Below are 24383 nucleotides of genomic sequence, written 5' to 3' on the forward strand. Positions count from 1 at the left end.
CTCTGGTCACCTAGCTGCAGCTTTTCCCTAGAAGGACCAGCTAGGCTCTCCAGGCATTACATGATTTTAGCCCTTTATCTCCAAGTGGTGGTAAGAAAAGTTCAGTGGAGCTTCTGGAAACCCAAGATATAGGTAAGAACAGAGGAACAAAAAATGAAAGATGAAAAAGAAAGGACAGGGAAGGACCCAGATAGAGAAGGAGAAGGGGCAGAGAAGGTGTTCATCATGGAAGCCCACCAAAATGATGCCCCTGGGTGGCGCCCTGGCAATGTTGCTGTGCTAACAGCCCTAACAGCCACATGTCTGTCCTGCACACGTGGTGTCCATGCTGGGAGACTGAGAAGGCTGGCACCACTTGACTAACGGAAATGGAACTGGAACCATAAATTCACTGCCCTTCATTACTGACACTTCACGCAGAACACAGGCTCAGAGGGCTGACCTAGACAGGACAGTAGTACTTTGCTCGATTTCCTTGAAGAATCACTTTAGGGCTCGAGCTAGACGATGATGGTCAGGGCAGCCAAGGACACCCCAGTCTCACCTGTAGCCACCGTCCCTGCCATGGCATCCAAAGGGTGACCTGTCAAACACACAAAGGACATGGGACTGTCAGCTGGCACTGAGGTCCACACACCCACACGAGGAGCCTCCAAGGAGCTGGTAACAGATATGCTGTCAGGGTCCCTCCCAGAACTACTGAGTCAGTCTCTGAAGGTGAAGCAGAGCGTGCAGGGGGTGATAATATACAGGAGGGAAGAAGCACTGATCCAGATCTTCCTAGACTTTGATGCATTTATTCTCTGTCATACATGTAAATGAGATATTTTTAAATTCGGAAGTTTAAGAAAACTAAAGACGTGAAATTCTGGCTCCTGCGGCCAATTTCCGTGACCTCAGTGTTGGGAGTTATGAGGCTTTCACGTAAGAATAGGAAGAAGCACCAACTGACTGATTTCTTTGGCCTGGTGCTGCTCAGAGACAGAGTCAGGACCTAAGGAGGCTGTGGCTCCTCCTTCCTGCCCCCAACATCTCTCCAGCCACTGACACCAGTGGCCCAGAACTTCCTATTGGAGATTTTCTCTGAGGACCAATCCATTCCCACTTGCTGAAGTTGACAGCCAGGAGGGGATGTGACTGCAGCTTTACTAGACCTTGTCTACTCAGCTGTGGTCATGACTCACCCTCTGGCCGGGAGCTGGTCAAGGGCAAGGCATCAAGGGACCAGGGGTTTTGATGGAGAGAGGGCCCAGGCATGGGAAACTCCAGGTGTTGACGCTGAGGGCATGTGGGAAAACCCACAGCAAGGAAGCTCCATGGGGCCAGGGTCGTACCCGGAACAAGGCAGAGGCAAGGAGAGGATAGGAATGAAATTGGACCTTGACTTCGGCCGGTCTGGCCCAACAGCCATCTGCTCCTGGGCAAGAAGTGTCCTTAACTGTCTCTCATAGCTAACCACCTCCTACCCACATGTCACTGCCAGCCCATCACAACCCCAAAGCGCTGTGCAGAAGTTTGAGAAATTTTGTATCTGCTTCCTGAGCGTCAAATGCCCAGTGAGTGAAGAGGTAGAAAGTGGGGTAGGACCAAATGATTTCTAAGGGGCTCTCCATCTCTCCCACTGGGCAATCAGTGACTTCACGTCTCTCAGCCGCTGCACCGGCTTGCAGAGTAAGACCCACCCAATTTCCAGCAGAACTTGTTCCCCCAGGTTCTGACAGACCACACACGTCAACCCCACCTTCCCCACCCAGTAGTGTGAGCGCTGAGTATTCAGCATCTGTAAGTGGGAGAGATGAAAATATCTGCTGTCAGTGAACAACGTCCTGCTTTACTCTCAATTGTGATTTTTACACTGTCTTTTGAAAAGGACTTCCTCGGAAAGGGCCAAGCGGGGCTCTGCCTGGGGAGGGGGCGGGGGTACCTGAACAGATCTCGCCGGCATCTCCCCCGGGCCCACAGTTGTGGGCAAAGCAGCCGACGTGGGAGCACTCCTCCAGGCGCTGTTCCTCCCCGCTGCAGTGCACGCTGTCAAGGAGGACCTTCCCAGAACCTTCCCCAAAGTGGGCCTCGTCCAGGGCCGACGCGGCCCAGCCGCACCCCAGCTGCCTGCAGGCGGTGTCTGCTTCCGGCAGGTCCCAGAGGTCGTCCCACACCGTCCCCCAGACTCCCTGGTGGAAAAGCTCCACGCGGCCGGCACAGCTCCCGCGGCCGCCCACCAGCTGCGTGGGGGCCCAGCCTCCTGGGGAGGAAAAGGGGTCTCGGGGTGACACTGCTCCCTCTGCCTGTTGATGACTGGACTGCCTTCTACCACCCTGGCGTTGCTTACTTTCCACAGCTTTGCAACCTACACCCTTCATGCTGCCGTGAGGATCCCATGCTGTTTTCCAGATGTGCGGCTTTCAGAAGCCTATGACGGCATCCTTATCCACACCCTATTTAAGATGCCTCGTCTGGGGCAGATTCTCCTCTGCCTTCTAACCTTGCTCTTTACCATGTGACCCTGCAGCTGCTCCCAAGAGGCTGGGCCTACTTTCCTACTCGCTGACCCTGGGCCGGCGGCCTGAGATTTGCTTGAGCTAACAGCATGTGGCAGAGGTGTGCGGAGATGAGGCCTCATGACAGGCCCCGTGGGAGCTCTGAGACGGCCACGTGAATAAGCCTGGGTAGCCTGCTGGGCGATGAAAGACACATGACCTTGTCACCTCTGTCACTTCAGAAGATACAATACAGAAAGAAACAGCCTTACCTGGAGGTGTAGAAGCAGGTGGGTTACGGGCCACTGATGTCACTGGTGACGTGGGAAGTAGGTTCTCATAGGCTGTTGATGGGGACAAAGGAAGGAGTGACGTCAGGGAAGAGACAGAACATCGGGAAAAGGTAGACAGCTGCTTCAAGAGGGCACCTGCCCCCTCCCAGTATTCAGCAGGAATAATGATGACACTGCACGCTGAGGTCAGTGACCTCCTGTCCCCAAGATGCCCATTTAGGATGGCCCATGGCGTTATTGCCTGTTGACAAACTAACATGTGCCACGTGGCCACTAGCAAAAGCAAAGATCATGGGCAGTTAGCCCCAAGTGGCCTGCTGTACGGGGGCTATCAGTTGGCCATCACCTGTCTCAGCTGCCCTCGCCCCAGGGATGTAGTGACTCCACCTGAACAAAGCAGGGAAAGTCACACAGTGGTTCCTTCAGGGAGGTGGGCAGGGAAGAGGGCATCAGATCAGAAATGCTTGAGGAAACCTTTGGGGCCGAGGGAACTGTTTTGTATCTTGACTGCAGCAGTGATCACACAACTGTGTACAGTCACCAAAGTCCATCAAACTGGACCTTAGCATCGGTGAACTTTATGGTATATAAATCAAACCTTAATAAAACATGAGTTGATGGATGATAGATGGATTGATAAATTTATCATACAATCTAGGTAGGAGTTCTTTGTTAAATTCTTCAAACTTTTCTGTATACTTGAAAATTTTCATAATAAAATGTTGGGGGCGGGTAAAGTGTCCCTCAGTTTCTGTTATAAGACCTACATCTCTGTTTTTTGACGACAGTCTCTCGCTTTCCTGGCGGCGTACACTTCATTCAACTAATCCACGTGGCTGCTTATTCCCTTGTTGCTCTCAGAATGTCAAAGGCATAGAATTTTAGGGGGCATGGCATCCAACGTGCCTGTTCTAATGATGTGGAGGCCGAGGGCCAAGGTCATTTAGCTGGCGAGAAACCAGCTGGGATCAGATTCCGACAGCTCAGGGCCCTCCCATTCCCCCACATCACCTCCCTTAGGTCAGCATGTGACCAAAGGAAGGAACCATGGCTGGGTGAGTGCCTGCCAGGTGCCAGGAATGTTTAGGCATTGTCCAATCCATGAGCTTATTCGATTCTCTATATTATTCCCACTTTAATGAAGAGGGATCAAGATGAAATGGGATGGAGAGAAGCCGTAACTTGGCTGAGGTCACTTAACTGAGGGGGATCATATGTCATGTCTGTCTCTCCTGTTAGGGAGCAAACCCCATGAAAGAAGGGACCAGGGGTTTGATCACTGCTGTGGCCCCAGCGCTTTACTGGCAGAGTTTGGCACATGTTTGACTGAACGGATGAGTGAAAGAATGAAGCTGGGAATCAAACCAGGATCTGACTCTAAACCTCAGGATCTTCTTATATCACGCGGAGTCTAGTAGAGGACGCCGGATGTAACCCGGATCCTACCTGTAGGCGGGGCAGCTGTGGACTCAGCACCTGTAAGGTACATGCTACCACATCTTAATGGGCGAAGGTTTACCGGGAACATCCTACACGTAGCAAGCAGTGGAAGGCAGAAAGAGAGGCAGAGACCCTGCCCTCGAGGAGCCTGGCATTTCCTGGTGATTTGGGACACAAGACTAGGCGGCAAGTGTTGACTGTCCCAGGAGAGCTTCAGAGGTCAGTGCTCCCCGGGGGCATCAGGCATTGAGGAGTTGCGGCTCGGGACGAGCAGGTGCAGCCTGAGAGCTCGTCATTCGTAGAGACGTTATTCCAGCCACTGGCGGGACAGAATCAGGAAAGATGGGGAGGACCGTGGGGCAGAGAGTCAGCCAGAGGGACACACAGGTCTGGGGAGGTCACCAGGCCCAGACGTGGAGGGCCTGGAACACCAGCTGACACATTGGGCCCATCATCCAGAGGTCACAAACGCAAAAGTTTCCAAGGGCCATGGGGGTAAGATAAACAAGGGGCTTGAGTGGTAGGAGCTGTGTGAACGGAAGAGCTCTTCTGTGTCCAGAGGGGCAGGTCTGTCTCAGATCCAGCTGATTAATGTAATAAAAGAATTTGCTGCTTTGAACCTGAACTTCCGCTTTGATTTTTTCCACAGAAAGGTAAGAATTTGGATTTTTATGCTGAATACTCTGATTTGGCTGAATTCAAGTTCAGTTTGAATTTTCAAACCCAACAGGTCACTTCTGAGCTGGGATCCAGCCTGTGAGCCATACTTAACAATTGCTGCAGTCAAGGGGGTGGTCAGGTGGATGCAGAACCTGGGAAGGACCCTTGTAAGGGTCAAGCGTTTTTGTTCTGGTTTTGGTTTGGTTTGTTGCACTTTGATGTTCAGTTGTGTTGCAGCACCAGTTTTTTTTTTTTTTTTAAACATCTTTATTGGAGTATAATTGCTTTACAATGGTGCATTAGTTTCTGCTGTATAACAAAGTGAATATGTATACATATATCCCCATATCCCCTCCCCCTTGTGTCTCCCTCCCACCCTCCCTATCCCACCCCTCTAGGTGGTCACAAAGCATTGAGCTGATCTCCCTGTGCAGCTGCTTCCCACTAGCTATCTATTTTACATTCGGTAGTGTATATATGTCACTGCTACCCTCTCACTTTGTCCCAGCTTCCCCTTCCCCCTCCCCATGTCCTCAAGTCCATTTTCTACGTCTGTGTCTTTATTCCTGTGAGAAGACTCTTCTAACTCCAATGAAATACCTTGGCACTTTTGTCAAAAATAAACTAACCATTAATACATGGTCTATTTCTAAACTTCCTCTTTTGTTGCACTGATTTATGTGACCACTGTTATGCCCATAACACATTGGCTTGATTACTGTAGCTTTAGAGTTAGTCTTGAAATCGGGTAGTGTAAGTGCTCCAACTTTGTTCTTTTTTCTACTTTTTCAAAATCGTTTTGGCTAATCTAGGTGCTTTGCCTTTTAGAAATATAATATTTTAGAATCAATTTATCAATTTCTACAAAAAAATGTCTGCTAGGATTTTTGATTTGGGTTGACTCATATAAAGTTGGAGGAAATTGGCATCTTTACAATATCAAGTCTTCTGGTCCATCAACATAATGTATCCCTTCATTTACTGAGGTCTTTCATTTATCTCATCAGTATTTGGATTTTTCCATGTACAAATTTTGCACATACTTATCAGACTTATCCATAAGAATTCCATGGTTTTTGATGCTATTATAAAAGGCATTTAAATTTTTTCCTATTTCAATATTTTTTGTGGCTAGTGAGCTAATTTTTCCCAAAATGCTGAAGTATTTATTGAATTGGGAAAATTATAGTAACTTTTAAATTTTATTCACTTCTTAGTAAACCTCATTCCTCTTCTTTGTCAAATCTGATTTCCAGTTTTATGGATCAGGAAATTGATGTTCATTTGTACGTAATGTGTGGTGAACAAGAGTTAGATTCCAGATTAGAGCAAACATGTCTTTAAGCTGGAAATTCACCAAGCCCTTTGGAACTGGCTTCTTATATTTCACAAAGAGGTACTAGACATTGGTTTGGAGGGCTAGATAAGCTCTCCCTTTACTCAGCTTTAGTTTTGTTTCTATTTATGTGTTTTGTATATTCATCACTAACTGATGTTTTCTTTTTACTGTAGCTGCTGAAATAACAATTACCCCCATCACCTCTGGGGAAGAGGAAACACCAATAGGTATAAAAAATACAACTTTTTTGAGTTTACAACAAAACTTTATATTCTATATATTCAAGTTTACAAGTACTTCACCTTTCTAGAAATAAGAACAAAAATGGAAATTTGATAACAAACATTGCTAGGAGTCTCCAGCCCCTACCAGGATCTTTGAGGTAGTCAAAGGAAGATGTTTCTGAGAATATGCTCCAAGAACCACTAGTTCAACAAGATGTTAAGATGAATCACACACACACACACACACACACACACACACACACACAGATTCTATGGTCTCATGAATTTAGGAAACACTGCATTAAACAAATTACACAGGTTTCTTTACTACAGGATGTCTAGGAGCCTTTAATATACAATTAACCCTATAAAATCCCCACAGGAAGTCATGGGTTGCCATGCTTATAACATACACTTGACCCAAATCCCCTTTTTTTCATGTACCATCTGTTTGGAAGTTTTCTGCCTATATACGAGTAAGGAAAATGTGAAATCCAGGTATTTGGGATTAATGCATATGCTACCACGATATTCTAATCAAATTACAATAACATAGCACTTCATCTCCCTGAATATGTGAATTCGAGGTTGCTGTCCTTCAGTAACTGTGCTGCCTGAAATGAGATCCCTCCCTCCCTTGACCTGTTGAAGTCATATCGTGGTTTGGCTGCTCCCTTTCTCCAGGTAGCCTCCGCTGGTCTCCACAAGGACACATATCCTCTGTACTTGTATCTTTTTTGTTGCCGTCCCTCATAATCCACTTTGTATCACAATTACTTATACAGTTACTCTAGAAGCCTTTGAAATGCAGGAGTTCTGTGTCTCTTTGCATTGACTATTTTTTAATAAATGATGGCTCACAGCATAATTAATTTGTAGAAGCTGGCTTCATTTCCTTTAGGCTTTCTTAAGTATGATGTTCTTAAATTCATCTTCTGTTTTTTTAAAGATTTGTTTCTACTGAGCCAAGGATTGAAGGATAAGTTTGCCATGAACATAGAATAGATGAATAAAAAATTAAATAATCTTGTTTGATGGTGATGGTAACTGACTGAGATGAATCAAAACAAGAAACTTCAGAAGGGTCTTATAATGAGTCCTTCCAGCAACGTGTCTGCTTTATTCGTTTCACTGCACTGAGTGATGGTGACCTAGCTTTGCTGTTCCTTCTAGCTGACAGCTTCTCAGAGCCTTCGCTGGCCACAGCCCTCGAGGCCTTGACACCTCCACCTGCAGGCATGGGAATAATTTCTAAGAAATTAAGGGCTGATGGATAGTGTGGGTAGAGGCATTTCTCCAAGTTGGAGGGAAACCACAGGCACAGTTAAAGTGAGAGACAGCCCACTGCCAAGCTATGGGATCCAGAGCAGTTTTCTTCACCTTTCTGAGTCTCAGTTTCTTCATCTGTAAAATGGGAACCCATCCCCTACGCCGTGGGGTAGTTGTAAAGACTAAGAGAGGAATGGTTGAGTTAGTGACTCCCTGAGGCTCTGGCACTAAACTCCCAAACAACAGACGTTGGCTCCTGTCCTCGGTGGTCTTTACATAGTAAAGCCGTTACGAAAGACGTATGGGACCAAAGGGACCAAGCAGCTCTAAGACTGATGAAGCTCTAGACGACAAGGGGTCTGTTTAGCTGTGATCTGCCTATGGATAGTCTTGTTTGCTATTTCATTAGGTGTACTGACATCTCATATTTCTCTCCCTGTCCGTGGGAGGGGAATAACATAGGTTCTTTTTTGGAGAACCTAGGAATTCTGGCAATTCCTTAGAGAGAGTTTCACCTTTTGGAAAGGGGGGATAGAGTAAAGTCTCATTGAACAGACTTGAAATTGAAGATTATTCTGGCTCTTCTTACTGTCTGGGTGCATGAGGACTGTGTGATCTTGCAGGATTGTAAAATGGGGATATGACCACCTAGGGATTTTAAAGGATGAAGGAAGCCTTCCAGAGGCAGGAGGGCCAGTCACCCAGCGTCTCTCCTCCTTGTGCCTCCCCAGGAGCCTGGATGGACTCAAAGCCTCCTTTCAGACTGAGAATGTGGCGTTGCACAGTGGTCTCTGTTAATCGGTGAGGGAAGGGCTAGGGAAGATCCACCTTCTTGTGCCCTGGTGTCTGTGACCTCAGCTCACCTCCGTGGGACAGATTCCATTGGGGAGGGGGAGTCCTCCTTGGTGGGCCTGAAATTCTGGTGGGAAAAAATAAAAAAACACATGCAGGCAGGAATATCATCATCCTGGCCTAGATTCTGAGGTCTGATTAGATCACCCTTTTGGGTCTTGACCTTCCCCAGATAATAATCTGTTCCCCCTCAGTCAGAAAAAAAGAATTAGAGACCCTGCTTCTGACACCTCCATGTGACCAAGCATTCCCCAGAGGTCTAAATGGAAACAGGCCTCGCCTTATCCATAGGTTCCACTGTTCTGGGTGGACCTCCCAAAGAGGCCCCAAAAGGGGTCCAGTGGACTTATTCCTAAGTAACTATTTGTAACAACTCTGCTTGAGCCAGCATCTCCTCAATCCTTATGCCAAGAGGAAGCAGACAGGAAGCTGGAAACTGGATTTAATTTTAATTTTATTGGAGTATAATTGCTTTATAATGTTGTGTTAGTTTCAGGTGTACAGCAAAGTGGTCCAGTTATACATATACATACAATCGTTCTTTTTTAGATTCTTTTCTCATACAGGTTATCCCAGAATATTGAGTAGAGTTCCCTGTGCTATACAGTAGGTCCTTGCTGGTTATCTATCTTATATATAGTAGTGTGTGTATGTTCATCCCAAGCTCCTGATTTATCCCTCTCCCCCATGCTCCCTCTTTTGTAACCATAAGTTTGTTTTCAGTATCTGTAAGTCTGGGAAACTGGATTTTAGAAACAGGTTGGTACACAGCAGGTGAATCCTGACCACAAGTCCTCTGGGCTGACTCCATGGGGGTCCATGTGGAGGTTGTGTGTCATCTGATTCCTCATGGGGCCAACCAGCTGCCTTTCACACTTTTCTGTGTGTGGGATTCACCTGGGGAGCTTGTTGAATTGCAGATTGTGACTCAGCTGATCTGGGACACGGCCTGAAATTCTGCGTTTCTAACCTGCTCCCAGGTTATACCACTGCTGCTGGCCCCCTAGCCACACTTTGAGTAGCACCTCGTGCTGAGTAGTCCCACACGTTGAGTTGCAGCTTTGTTCCTCTTGGACCAGCAGCATCGGCATCCCCTGGGAAGTTGTTAGAGGTGCAGATCTTTAGGTTCCACCCCAAACCTACCAAACCTCTGCATTTTAACAAGATCTCCCCGGGAGGTTATATGCACATTAATGTTGGAGAAGCACTGACCTAGAAGACCTGTCCAGGAGGCTGGTCTGCCTAGAGCCAACGGCTTTGTAACGGGAACTATGATTTTAAGGCACACAGCTTCTCATATAAAGTCTGGATATAATGCAATGTTAGAAAGGAGCACCATTCTCGTAAACCAAGGGGGCTATCTCCATAGGGAATCTTAGCCCAGGAGTAGGGGGATGGCCGGTGGGTCTTTGCAGAGCCATCTTTCACTGAGTGGCAAGATCCACCAGAGGGAGCCAGAGCCTAGGAGGTGACTGAAGGGACAGATGTGGCAAGGGGGGAGGAGAAGCCCGGACTTTTTGTGTATGACTTGCACACACAAACACACACACACGCAAACACACACATGTACACATACTCCTTGATAGCCATTATAATAATAAATTGGAAAATGTACTTAAAGAAAAAGAGGTAGAAAATGAACATTAAAGTTAATAAGATGAGGGTAGGAAGTTAAGAAAGTTCAAAAGAAAAACGTTTTTAGAGAATAATATAAGAGAAATCATAAATATATATGCAATATAATATAGGAGAGTATCATTCCTACCTAGGATAGGAAATGATTTCTTAAACAAGACATGAAAAGCACTAACCATCAAGGAAAAGACTCATAAATTGGAGTGCAGCTGGCATAAAAGAGATCTTTAAGAAAGGAGAGAGGCCAGTCAAGAATAGGAGCAGATATTTGCAACATAGGTTACTGGCAAAGGGCTTATATCAAGAATATGTAAAGAAGTTGTACATATCAATAAGAAAAAATTGACAAAAGACTTGTTGAATAGACATTTCACTAAGGGTAATCTCAATGGGCAATAGAAAAAATGTTCAACCTCATCTGTAATCAGAAAGTGCAAATTAAAGCCACAATGAGATATCACAAGATACCTATTAGTGTTGGCAAGAGGGAATTCTCATACTTTACTGGTGGAATGGTGAATTGTAGAGACACTTTGGACTAGAGCTGAGAATTCTCTAGGAAATCGAAGCTACACATATCCTAGGGCTCAGCAATTCCACTCTTAGGTATGCACCTGATAGAATAAGTGCAAGGAAACATGACATGAATGCACCCCAAATTTTAAAAAAACCAACCCAAATGTAAACAACAGAAGACTGATTAATAAGTGAGTCTTCTCTTTGAAGAGAAGGTGGCTTCTCTTTGTTGCAGAGCACAGGCTCTAGTTGCACGGGCTTCAGTAGTTATGGCATGTGGGCTCAGTAGTTGTGGCTCACAAGCTCTAGAGCACAGGCTCAGTAATTGTCGTGCATGGGCTTAGTTGCTGTGCGGCATGTGGGATCTTCCCAGACAAGGGCTCGAACCCGTGTCCCCTGCATTGGCAGGCGGATTCTTAACCACTGTGCCACCAGGGAAATCCTATTCTGTAAAGGCGTTTTTGGACGAGATTAACATTTAAATCAGCAAACTTTGAGTAAAGCAGATTGCCCATTGCTCTGTAATGGGGGTGGGCCTCATCCAATCAGTTGAAGGCCTGAAAAGAACAAAGACTTATGTCCCCTGAACAAGAGGAAATTACGCCACTGGACTTGAATTTTGACATGGGCTCTCCCTGGGTCCCCAGCCTGCTGGACCACCCCTGCAGATTTTGGACATTCCAGCCTCCACACTCATGTAAGTCAATTCCTTAAAATAAATTTCTCTCTGTCTCCAGATCCCACCCCAAACCTACCATTGCCATGGTGACATCACTTCCGGGCAGAGTGGCAGGGTGCCCTCTCTCACTCTCCTTTTCCCTGATGCCTGGAGGAGCTGGGTCCTGACAGTGCCACCCTTTTCTACCTGGACCTGCTGGGACAAGGCCATAGCTTCTCCATCTCAATACCTGGAGGTAACCAGGCTGCTGGTACATGGCCAGCCCTAGAATATCCCCCATCAGCCCGCAGTCCACTGCTGATGTCTCTGTGTATTTCCTTCTAGTCTTTTTTCCTCCTGCATATTTGTATATTGACAGCAGCCAGATCATACTCTATATAAGTTTTGTATTCTGTCTTTTTAAAATATCACATTACATCATGAGCATATTATTGGAAATTTGACAAAGACTTGATTTTTTGATAGGCCCGTAATATTCTATCATGTATCATTCATTGGTTGTTCCACAAATATTTGTTGAGTGCACACAATGTGCCAGGTGTTGTGTGGCTTGTGCAAGCAGTTGAGTGTAGGACAAATGTGTGAGTCAATGAATACAGGGCAGGAGGCTCAGAGGCACTTGTTGCTATTTCCAGGTTCACAGCTGTTCCAGGTAACTGAACTTGCCCAGGTAAGTAAGAGGAGCACCAATGTATTTTAGGTGGCTGACGTCGGAATGAGCACTGGACCGAGCTCTAAATACCCCCACTTGGGGATGTTTCCTGGTAGAAGTAAAGGAAAGCTTTAGGACCAGTACTTGTCAGAGACAACTTCTTCCATAAGCTGCTTCTTTACTTTTTAAACTTATGCTTTCAATACGTAGTATGCTTACATTGTTCTAAAATTCAAGATGAAATAATAAGGTACACAATGAAAAGGCTCATTCCCACCTCTTCCTCATCTGCCAGGTGCCCACCTCTGGTAACCATTTTAATCATTTTTTTGGTATGTATTATTCTAGAGTTTATTTATGCAAATATGTTTCCTTTCTAACACAAAAAAGTAGTCTACAGTTTATATACTTTTGCACCTTGCTTTTTGCACTAACAATATTTCTCAGCGATATTTCCAAATAAATAAAGATCTTTTTATTACTTCTATAGTCCTATTACTCCTATATAGTATTCCATTGTATGGTCAACCATAACTCTCTAGCCAGTCACCTGTTAATGGACATTTGAGTTTGCCATTAGGTTTGTCATCTCAAACAAGGCTGCACTGACAAACTTGTGTGTATTTTATTTTATACATGTAATTGCTGGGTCAAAGAGTAAACACACTTGTAACTTTTGGTATATATTGCCTAATTACTTTCTACAGGATTGTGCCAATATACATTCCCACCAGCAACACTCTTGACCCCACTTTTGGGCAGGAACCCAAGATGATTGCTTATTAGGTCAACAGGCTGAGCATCTGCTCTATACTAGATCCCATGACAAACAACCCCAGTGCAAAGAACGAGATGCAATTGGCACCTGCTTTTGAGCAGAGGGAGAGACAGACCTATTGGACAACCAAGTCAATACATGACAAAGCACTATAGCATGATACAGGAAGTGCTGTGCGAATGTGGACAAAGGGATAATTTATTCTGCAAGGAAATCTTCAGAAGCAATAGTTAAGCTGGGCCCTATAAGACAAGCAAGTTGTCTAGGGGGAGAGAGGTATTTGAGACGGGGGGGGGCATGCCTAGAAGCTGATTCCAAGAACTGTAGATAGAGTTCATGGATGGAACATGAGGAACTAAGATTGGAGCTAAGATTGGAGAGGCAAGCCAGCACCAGGGAGAGACTTTAGCTGATGAGCCTTCATCCTGACAGAACTGAGCAGTCTTTATGGGCATATAAGTGGCAGTGACGTGGGCAGATCATCTCCCAGCCACACTCTCTGCCCACTCTATTCCTCTAGACTCCAACACGCCAGGAGCATGGTAGCGTGTGTCCATTTCACCCAAAGAGGTCATTTGTTGCCTAAACTCTGACCTCACAATAGCTCCACGTAGGCCAGTTATGATGCAAGAAGTCTGTGACTGTCCCCTGGGTTCCCATTAAAACTGTCTTACAAAGAAACTCCAGGCACTGACACCTCCCATCCTAGCCTATTGCCAGAGTATGACCAGAGAATGGGAGAATGGCTGTCAGAAGACTGGTAAACAGAGGGCTAGAGATTCAAGGGCCCAAGAAAGGATGACTACAGAGGGGAAGTCAGATAAGAATGGAACACTAGTCCAAGTATTCAATATAAGCGATTCCTTTCGGGATAAAGACTCCCTGTGCTGCCAGGGGGATCTATGTTCTGCTTCACCATTGGGGTGAGTATGACCTGTGCTTCTGGTCTATTCCTTCCCACCCATGTCAGAACGAGGCCAAGTGGAGGAGCCTACTCTAAGGCTGTAGAAACCCTGGTCACAGTGACCCTACCCTGACTAATGTAGAATCACCCTTTGTGAGATTTCCCATTCCAAAGGGAAAACTAGGATGACCCCTTCCGAGTTCTAATACACCTCTCTGCCTTCCAGGATATGGACCAAATTCTACAAATCAGACCCACGCATTGCCCTTGGGAAATACTCCCCCTTGGAAAAAGAGATCCTAGTAAGTGCTGTGAAATTTATACACAGGGAGGCCCCATGGAAGCCAGGCAGTTAGGCTAGGGGAGCCAGAGGTTCAAAACCCACCAGCAATAGAGATGTAAGTCTCCCAAACAGCAGACTGGAGTTGGCCACTATTTGGCCGTTGTGAGCTAGTGGCTTCCACATTTGCATAGCAAAAGCAAAATTCTCTCTTATTTCAAAGTCCCAAGTAGGAATATAACTACAAGTGATAACAAATCACGGAAGCTGCCTTTTCTCGAGCCCTTATCTTGCACTAGTTGCTTTCATATATGTTATCTTATGGAGACCTCACAGGGGCCTGTAAGATCAATAAAATTCTTTCAAATTCATAGTAGGTAAGAAGGAGAGTCAGGAGTTGAACCCAGGCTCGTCTGACCCCAAAGATCTGCCCTCTTTCTCACTACACAGGGGCTCGGGCACCCTCAGCGATGGAGGGTGAAGGTGCCACTAGGTAATTGTTCCCGTGGGTGCCCCTTGCTCCTGTCCCGTTGAGATTTTAACCATCCCTTTCCTGTTGTCAGCGTCTAGGTGGTGTTCACACCATAGCAGCCAGGAGGTTTCTGACTTATAAGCAAGAGGAAGAACGGAAAATGCTCAAGGAACTACAGGTGCTGTCTTCAGACTATAAACGGGCGGTGGAATATAGAAAGCAACTCACTCCTCCTTGTGCCACCTGCGGACCCCTAGAAAAAATATGGACGGCAAAGGTGATGGTGCCCCCGGAGGAGTTCAAAATGCCACAACGGGAGAGGCTGAACATCAGCAAGCACGTAGAACGAATGCAGCTCGCTCGAGCCCTGAGGAATAAGCAGCTTTTACCCTACATTGAAAGATTTAGGAGCTCTTCGCTTCTGTCTGGAGTGGGCCTGGGCCCCCCGGCAAGGGACAAAACTGGGGAAGGCAAGGATGACCGAGACGCCGATCACTGCGACTATGCCCACCAAGAGACGAGAGATGAGGCAGAGAGCAAAACCACGAAAAGACAGGAAATAAAGATGAACGTAATTTTCAAGTCAGAAGAACCAAAAAAATGTGTAATGTACCATCCAAATGATCTAAAACCATTCCTCCCCACAAAAAAAGCAGAAAGATCCATTGCTGGCTTAACAAACAGAAATCTTTTGCACCTGGCCGAATTCCCTGGAGACCTAATGCTGATGAATCAGGATTGTATATCACGGGGAATCCACCCCAGTGATGTGTCAAAGGCCAGCTGCCTGGAAGAAGGCAGTGCCTGGAAAGAGTACATGTGCAAAGCTGCTTCCCACCATTATTAAAGGTTTATTTATTCCCCATGGAAACCGAGTGTCCTGGTCCTTATTACTCCTGCAGCTCTGCCCCAGGTGGCTTCCCTCTTTCTCTTTTTTCTTTCTTTTTTTTTTTTAGCTTTAAAAAAAAATTATTTAAAAAATTGTTTATTTTATTTATTTATTTTTAAGTTTTTAAAAAATTTATTTATTTTTTTACTTATTTTTGGCTGTGTTGGGTCTTCGTTGCTGTGCGCGGGCTTTCTCTATTTGCAGCGAGCGGGGGCTACTCTTTGTTGAGGTGCACAGGCTTCTCATTGCAGTGGCTTCTCTTGTTGCTGAGCACGGGCTCTAGGCACACAGGCTTCAGTAGTTGTGGCACGCGGGTTCAGTAGTTGTGCCTTGTGGACTCTAGAGCGCAGGCTCAGTAGTTGTTGTGCACGGGCTTAGTTGCTCCGCGGCATGTGGGATCTTCCCGGACCAGGGCTCCAACCCGTGTCCCCTGCATTGGTAGGCAGATTCTTAACCACTGCGCCACCAGGGAAGCCCCCAAATTTTTATTTTATGTTGGAGTGGAGTTGATTAATAATGTTGTGTTAGTTTCAGGTGTACAGCAGAGTGATTCAGTTATACATATACATGTATCTATTCTTTTTCAAATTCTTTTCCCATTTAGGTTATTACAGAGTATTGAGCAGAGTTCCCCGTGCTATACAGTAGGTCCTTGTTGGTTATCTATTTTAAATATAGGAGTGTGTACATGTCAATCTCAAACTCCTTAACTATCCATCCCCCCCACCCTTCCCCCCTGGTAACCATAAGTTCGTTCTCTCAGTCTGTGAGTCTGTTTCTGTTTGGTGGCTTCCCTCCTTTTCTCCTTACAGGACCCGATCTCCAGGGCGTCCTCAAGGTAGGACCTAGCTGCTGAGCTTCCTGGTGTCAGGCAACTGTTGGCTCTCAGCTGCTCCCCCTCCCCCAGCAGCCCAGCCTTCCCAGGATGCAGCTCCTCCTTTTCACCTACTCCCATGGGGCCTGTATCAGTTACCTGCTTCTGTGAAGCAAGTCACCCCCAAATTTAGCAGCTTACACCCACTTTCATTAATTTAGGTTATAATTCTAATTGTGGGTCAGCAATTTGGGCTGGTCTCAGCTGGGTTCCTCCCGTGTCTGCAGTCAACGGCGGGTCATTTGGGTGGCTCTCTTTCTCGGGGGAGAGCTATCAGCTGGGTCAGTGGGAGTGACGGGTTACATCTTTCCTCTTCCAGCAGCTGTAGCAGGCCAGCCCCAGGCTTGTTCACGGGGCCACTGCAGGAGCCGAGAGAGCAAGCAAAAGTCTGCAAGGACTCTTGAAGCCAAGACCAGAACCGGCACACCACCCCTTTGCCACATTCTGTTGGCCAAAGCAAGATACACGGCCAGGTCCAGATGCAAGGGTGTGTAAATGGACTTCACCTCTTGCTGGGAGGAGGTGGAAAGTCATACTGCAAAAGGGCATGAGCTCAGGGAGGCTGGTACAGACAGGACCGTGGCGGCAGTCAGTCTGCCCCAGAGCCCCTGGGGCTGGAGCTGGGACCAGCCTGTAGCCCAGGTGGGGGGAAAGAACACTGCTCAGGAAAGAGGCTGCCCAGGCCTAAAGGCTAGAGGTCTGTCCCATGCTCCCCACTTCTTGCCTAGACGTGCAGCTTCTACCTTGGAAGGCAGAGCCAGCTTGTTCCCGGCCTGATCTCTGCCGCCTTCCTTGTCTGTGCAGCCACGTGACTTACACCCTCCCCATCGAGTCAAGTGCAGGCACGGGACACACAAGGCTGTAGCGGGCACGATTCCTTTGGATGTGTCAGGAGGAGGGTCCAAGGTCCCTGCGGTCAGTTATTGCTACTCCCATGAAGGCCCTGCCTCGGCCCCAAGGTGGCAGATCTGGGAGATATTTCAGCGTTTGAGAAGATGACACATTCGTTTCTTGTCTGCATCTGAAACCCAGAAGGATCCCCCAGTTAATCACACTCTGTCCTCAGCAGCCCTGCACACAGTTGGAAAGACACTGAGCTTGTCCACAGGTACAGCTTCCGGGGACAAGGCCAGCATTCTTTCTAGACCGTTCCTCTCTGTGGATTTTTTGTAATTGGCTCTTTCAGAACCACAGCTCTCCTCCAAGCAGAGGGGGAGTCATGGGCGGGAGGCCGACCCTCTCCCATTTTCCAGGAGGACTCCATTGGCCATAGCCACAGGTTAAGAGAAAGTATTGTATCGGCTGCTATTGCCAAGACAGCGATTTAGGGAGATGTAGCATCATTCCAAAGTCATCAGTGGAAGAATCAGTATAAACCAAAGGAATGCTCTAACTTTTCAACTGGGGCAAAGTTGGAAATTGGAGAGAAGGAAAATACTATTTCCAATGTTGATATGACTTCTCCAATGGCTATAAAATTGTGAATATCAAAGCAACGCATGAAAACTCAAACCGGTTTGAAAACATTTTAAAGCTATTTAGCTGGATCCTAAACATTGCTCAAGATCAGCTCTGCAATGTGGTAGAAAGTTCTTTGCATGAGAAGTGAGGAGACCAGTGCTCTTCTTAGAGATCTACCACCAAGCAGCTGGGAAGTGTGGGTAAACCACAAGACTCTCTGGGACTCAACTTCCTCAGCAGTTAAATGAGCTCATCAACTAGAACATCACCAAGATCCAGTTCTGGGATTCATTTAACTAGCTGTTTGCGATGGAGTTTGCATTGCTCACCGTCTGCTTAGTGCCACAACCTAAGAACTGTGTTACAGCACCAGGTGGTGCTGGTCTGGAGACATTTTCACTGAGTCCAGTGGTCACCTCTGAGAATAAATCAGGGAAGGTGTTAACAGAATGCACGAAGTTGCTCTACTAGCTGTTGTCAGTAACAACCTTGTTGATGGTGTCATTTTAATTACAATAAACATTAATTACTTGGAGCCATCCAGAAGTAACCCACAGTTAACCATACAGGTTTGTGTGTCTGTGTGCCATCTTCTAGGAAGTATATATGAAAATAAGCTTAGATTTATTTATTATTAAAGGTTTCTGAAATATCTCTGAATGAAGTATGCATTCCTTCTAACTGCTTACCTGGAGTTATATAAACACACCCAGATGATAATATTTGATAAAAAGATAAGTGACCTAAAGAGCCCTTCAAGAGCCTTAGGCTATGGTGGAATTTAATTAAAATTTTATTTTTTATTTTTTTAATTAAAAAAAACTTTATTGAAGTATAGTTGATTTACAGTGTTTCAGGTGTACAGCAAAGTGATTCAGTTATATATTTACATATATGTATATATATGTGTATATATATTTATACTCTTTTTCAGATTCTTTTCCATTATAGGTTATTACAGAATATTGAATATAGTTCCCTGTGCTATACAGTAGGTCCTTGTTTATCTATTTTATATATAGTAGTATGTATCTGTTAAACCCAAGTTCCCAGTTTATCCCTCCCCCCCCACCCCCCGTTTCCCCTTTGGTGACCATAAGTTTGTTTTCTATGTCTGGGAGTCTGTTTCTGTTTTGTAAATAAGTACATTTGTATCATTTTTTTTTTAGATTCCACATATAAGTGATATCATATGATATTTGTCTTTCTCTGTCTGAAAGACTTCACTTAGTATGATAATTTCTAGGTCCATTCATGTTGCTGCAATGGTAATATTTCATTCTTCTTTTTAGCTCAGTAGTATTCCATTATATATTTGTACCACATCTTCTTTATCCATTTCTCCATCGATGGACACCTAGGTTGCTTCCATATCTTGTTTATTATAAATAACGCTGCTATGAACCTTTGGGTGCATGTATCTTTTTGAGTTAGAGTTTTCATCTTTTCCAGATATACGCCCAGGAGCGGGATTGCTGGATCACATGGTAACTCTATTTTTACTTTTTAAGGAACTATGGTGGAACTTAGAAAGCCTTTGGGCATCATCCCAAAGAGACTTCTGGTAAGGAGTAATTTAACCTGAAATTTGTAACAATTCTTTCTTCCTTGAGAACTCTGATACAAAGTAGCCTTGTGGGACAAGTGATAGATTAAATTTTTCCCAAAAGTCCAGTATTGGTTATTCAATATACAGAGGCAAAAAGAGATAGATGACAGACAGATAGATAGATGATAGATAGATAGATAGATAGATAGATGATAGATGATAGATATTTCAGAGGAAAAAAGAATCTGATAGTTGATTTTCACATAAGCTTAATGTTGTCATTACTGGAAAAAGTCAGAACTTCTTTGGACTTCCTTACACTTACAGTTTAGTATCAGTTTTATTTTGAATTACTTATAGAAACAGACCTCATCATCTTTTCCATTCTTAGAACCAATACAGATTTTAATCTGTTCTTGCCTGAGACTCACAAGAGCCCTGTGGAGTCCGAGAGGGCTCATTTACGAGGATGGTATCTGAAGAAGGTGACCAAATGAGCTGGAAGATTCTGGGGTGAAACATCTGGCTAGCACTTTGGACATGGCCAGACCTTCAGCTGCATTTCCTGAAGAGACACTGGGTGCTTCCTGCTATAGTTCACCCCCAGACTGGGTCTGTTGCCCCCCTCTGGGATCCCATAGCAATCGGACTTTGCTCCCTCCATCTTCCCTGTTTCATCTTTCCTCATGTATAACCCGCTGGGTGATAAGCCATTTGTATGACTCCAGTGCCTAGGTTCAACTTAATCATTCTGGCAGCCTTAGTGCCTAGCACACCTTCTGTACTCCATAAATCATTACATCATTGTAATGAGGTGACATTTGTATTCCTTAAGAGCTGGTACCTGGATGTATCTTAGGGTAAATTGTCTTTCTTGGGGAAAAATACCTTACAATCCATTTTGAGCTGGAACGGGATACTTGAGGAGCCCCCCAAACAAAACAAAAGAATGGTTAAGTCTTCTGCATGGGGAAGTGAGAGGAATTTTCAATTTCCTCTTGAAAAAGGGAGAAAGAAGGGAGAGAGAGGAGGGAGGAACTAGTGAGATGGAGTAAGGCAGGGTGCATGGGTAGAGGGACCACATAAAACCCCCAGATGGCGATGAAAAGGAAGACTTGGACTCCACCCTCAACAAGCTTATAAACTAGTTAAAGAATGAGACAAATATTCAAAAATGTTAATACCATGGAGCCCAACCTATCCAAGTTTATCTTCCTCTACGCACCATGAATCTCCAGTTTCAGCAAACAGGCCTTCAGAGTCTGCCCTGAAGTAGATGCTGAGAGTTCAAGGACCACATGGGCTATGGCGGCGGGCACACCTGGGTGCAAGTCCTTGTTCCATTATGAGCTGCGGGATCTCGGTCAAGTTCCAGACATCTCTCAGCTTCAGGTTCCTCACCTATAAATGGGAGCAATAATGTGTCTTCCTCACAGGGATGTTGGAGGATTAAATGAGGTAATGTGTGGGAAACACTAAGAACAGTTAATTCAGCATGAGGCTTGGTAACTACTTCATATCAGCTGAGAGTTTATAATATCTGAATCTATTATTATTATTGGGTTCAATCTGGTTGAAGCCCCCCATGTAAAAATTCAATAAAATGTATATGCTTTTCTCCTGTTAATTTGTCAGTTTAATTTTTAGACCCATCCAGGGATCCTAAGAAATTTGAAGAAAATTTTTCTTCCCCTACAATATGCATGTCTGCTACTTCAGTTCAGTGTTTCATCAGTCTCCAAAAGCCAGCAAAGCTGTCAGAAAAGACAACCTGATAAATATCAAGAATAATCAGAGGGAAATATGCAAAATATAATGCTTGGAAACATCCATCCTAAAGGTTTACGTAAAACGATTCTTACGCGAAACGATTCTTAAACTTTTTTGACTGGAAAAATCAAATCATGGAAACTGTGACACCATTAGAACAATGGCTCCCATACTGCTACCCTGAGCTACATTTTCATATTCACATTGAATAAAAGAGGCTCAATATCAGTTTGAGTAATTATTGCTCATCTTTGGTACAAACTCAGAATTCTTCATATGAAAAAACCCAGGAAGTTCAAAAGACTTGATTTTTAGTGCAAATACCCAAATCCCTAGATAGATTAAATCATGCTCTGATTGCATCTCTCTTTTTCTTTTGTATTCTGTGGTAATCGCCTCCTGAGAAATAAAGCACAAAAGATTTAAAATCCACAAAAGTACCCTAATGCACCAGTGAATGTTCGAGACATTCCAGTTAGGTTCATTACTTACCATTTGGTAAGCGCGCTTACTGGTGAATAGTGTAGCTTTTAGCTTCTAAGCCATACAGTACCCTGACATCCTTTCCATTACAGCTTTTGTCAATTCAACTCGTCACCCGTATCAGGTGTTATTTTAGCAATTTTTGAAATAGAGGGTATAAGATATTCTTTCCTGTTTAGGGGAGAAAATTTTCCATTTAAACCCGAAACACTATTGCTTTTAAAGAGACATATGGCATTCTTGGTTTCAAAATCATGGTGGTATTCAAGGGCTCGAAATATGAGGGGGGGGAAATGTTAATTAATTTTATTTTCATCCTAATGAGTACCAGGTTTATAAGCGTCAAATGGTAAATATTATAACAGTAGAAACTATTCCTCTAATAGCTGAAGGAAGAAAGGACTCATACACCTGTTTTTCACTTGCCCCTACATCCCAGCTGTCTGTGCACATAGTGTGGGAGAGGAAAAATTTCCACCTTTACCCTTTCTAGATTCTGTGCCTGCTCTAAGAATTAAACTGGCATAAGACAGATTAACCACTGGGGGGGAAAACAAATTTAATTATGGATGTATTTATGGAGCCCCATAAAGATATGGGACTCAAAATGTGGCCAGATGATTGGGACTTATAAGCCATCCTGAGCTAAGGAAAAGGATAGGAATTGTAGGTGAAGAGAAGGCAATTCAAGGACAGGTGGGAAGAGAAAATGTATGGGAAACAAAAGTTCTTGCCCTTCCAGGCAGGTAAATCTCAGGTGAAAAAAAGGAGATCTCTGGGAGTAGCTCTCCTCCTTTACAAATACTCTTTCTAATGGAAATTTCCTTTATGAATGTAGATTTCCCTTACAGAAGGGTACCTTCTCCTGCATCTACAGTTTCTCAGAAATAACCAGCTCAAAATAATCCTTATGCCAAACGGGCATATTTGGGGTGGCCTATTCTGCTACCGTTCATAGATTTTCTGATTTTTTAATTATCCTTGTATACTTGGAATAAATCTTATATTTTCATGATTATTTTTTACATTGCTAAATTCGATTTCTTAACATTCTATCCTATTTTATCTTATGCTTGCATCTAAGTTAATAAATTAGTTTCCTTCCTGAATTGTCCTTGCTCGTTATGTTATCAGATTATAGTTATATCAGATTTTTCTAAAGTTGTTAAATGAGCTGGTAGACCTTTCACCTTCTCTAAGATATTTTAAATAAGATAAAGATTTTTGAAGAGTTTAGTTTTATTTTTTTTAGTAAAACTATCTGAACTTAGGGTCTTTTGGAGTAGAAAACTTCTGAATATTTACTCCATGTTAAGTGATTATTTGTTTGTCAACATTTTTATTTCTTCTTGGACAAACTTGTATTTTCTGATTTATATTTTCTTCAAAACTATTTTTTTCTAATGTTTTACATTATTTAGTATACAGTTGTTTATATATTCACTTTATTTTAAAAATATTATCTGTAATTTTTGTTCACAGTATAAGGTCCCCATACTCCACTCCACTTTTTGTTCCTGGTCAGTCTTCCTAGAGGGTCTTCTTTTTTACTAGCTTAAAAAATAAAACAGATTTTGGTTTTGTTGGTGCTCTCTATTCTATTTCCTTAGATTTACTTAACTAAAAGTCTAACACAACTCACTTTTTAATTTTGTGTTTTAAATAAATGTATTTTAAGGTTCTATGTTTGCCTTTAAATGCCAAATAGCTGCATCTAACAAAATTTGATGTCAACTACATTCATCCTCATTATATTCTAAACATTTAATAATTTCTATTACCATTTTACTTCCCTCTCAATAATTATTTTATTTTGGAGTTCACTTTCAAGTTTACAAATAATTTAATACTTTTATTTTACTATTTACTATTTAATTGCCTTGAAGTTATAAACATGGTCTATATGACATCCTTAATTACTGGATTTAAAAATTAATATATGACACGATTAATTTTTGTGAATGTTCAACACATCCTTGAAAAGATAGTTCATGATTTCTAGGGTACGAGTCCCATATTCATCTTTTAGATCAAAATTTTAAATGTTCACACTTTGTGGTAAAATCACCCACCACATTCATTTCTCCTTCTACCACAATCAGTTGTTGCTTTGTAGTTATGTTAAGTGTGCAATTTGTGATTGTTGTATCTTCTTAGTGGACTTTTTTCCACTATTTTTTAGTAACTATTTTTAGTTTTATCCTTATTATTGACTTGTGCATTAAATATCTCATTTGATATGAATATTTCAAATTCATCACATTTTGGGAGGGATGGGATATTATATATCACAACTTTCATGGATTGTTTTGATGTTCTGACGGCAATCACATGTCTTCCACTGTTGATGTGCCCTATGGTTTGTCCTCACAGTGTGACGAGTGGGCACAGCACAGCTCAGGAATCAGACGGCCCTGGTCACAGCCCTGTGGGCATGAGAGCTGGATGGCTTTACACAAGTTATTTACTCTCCCTAAGCCTCAGTCCAGTCATCTGTAAAATGGGAATTTAATAGTAATAGCCTCCTTGGGTTCTGGAGGATAATCCACACATACACGGCTCAGTGCCCAGCCCAGGGAGCCTCTCCAGTACATTACCTGCCACTGTCAACATCCTATGACAACCACTTCCTTTCCCAACTAGATACTTCTTTCCTCAGTAAATAGAAATCAACAAATGCTCTGGAAACTATTTGACCATAAATGTCAACCTGAACACTGGGAGTCCATCTCCAGCTGCCCTTCCTGGGCCCTGAGGTGGCATTGGATTGGGGGGCACAAAAGAAACCTCCCCACCCTGGGGTGTCCATCACGTCAGCTCTGGAAAATATAAATGAAGGTTTGCCTGAAAGCAGGTGTCAAGTGCAGAACCAGAAATTATTCCCGTC

The 24383-nt window shown here is 44.0% G+C and overlaps 1 protein-coding gene across 1 annotated transcript; it reads left to right on the forward strand.

Annotated features, from left to right (window-relative positions):
- Window positions 1-13537: 13537 nt before the first annotated feature.
- Window positions 13538-15341, forward strand: C16H10orf120 (chromosome 16 C10orf120 homolog). Its single transcript, XM_059900584.1, has 3 exons — window positions 13538-13737; window positions 13945-14020; window positions 14562-15341. The coding sequence occupies exons 1-3, from the start codon at window positions 13538-13540 to the stop codon at window positions 15315-15317; spliced, it is 1032 nt and encodes a 343-aa protein (XP_059756567.1). The 3' UTR covers window positions 15318-15341.
- The last annotated feature ends 9042 nt before the right edge of the window (window positions 15342-24383 follow it).

The sequence above is a fragment of the Balaenoptera ricei genome, chromosome 16, assembly GCF_028023285.1.
Source record: "Balaenoptera ricei isolate mBalRic1 chromosome 16, mBalRic1.hap2, whole genome shotgun sequence".
NCBI classification, from domain to species: Eukaryota; Metazoa; Chordata; class Mammalia; order Artiodactyla; family Balaenopteridae; genus Balaenoptera; species Balaenoptera ricei.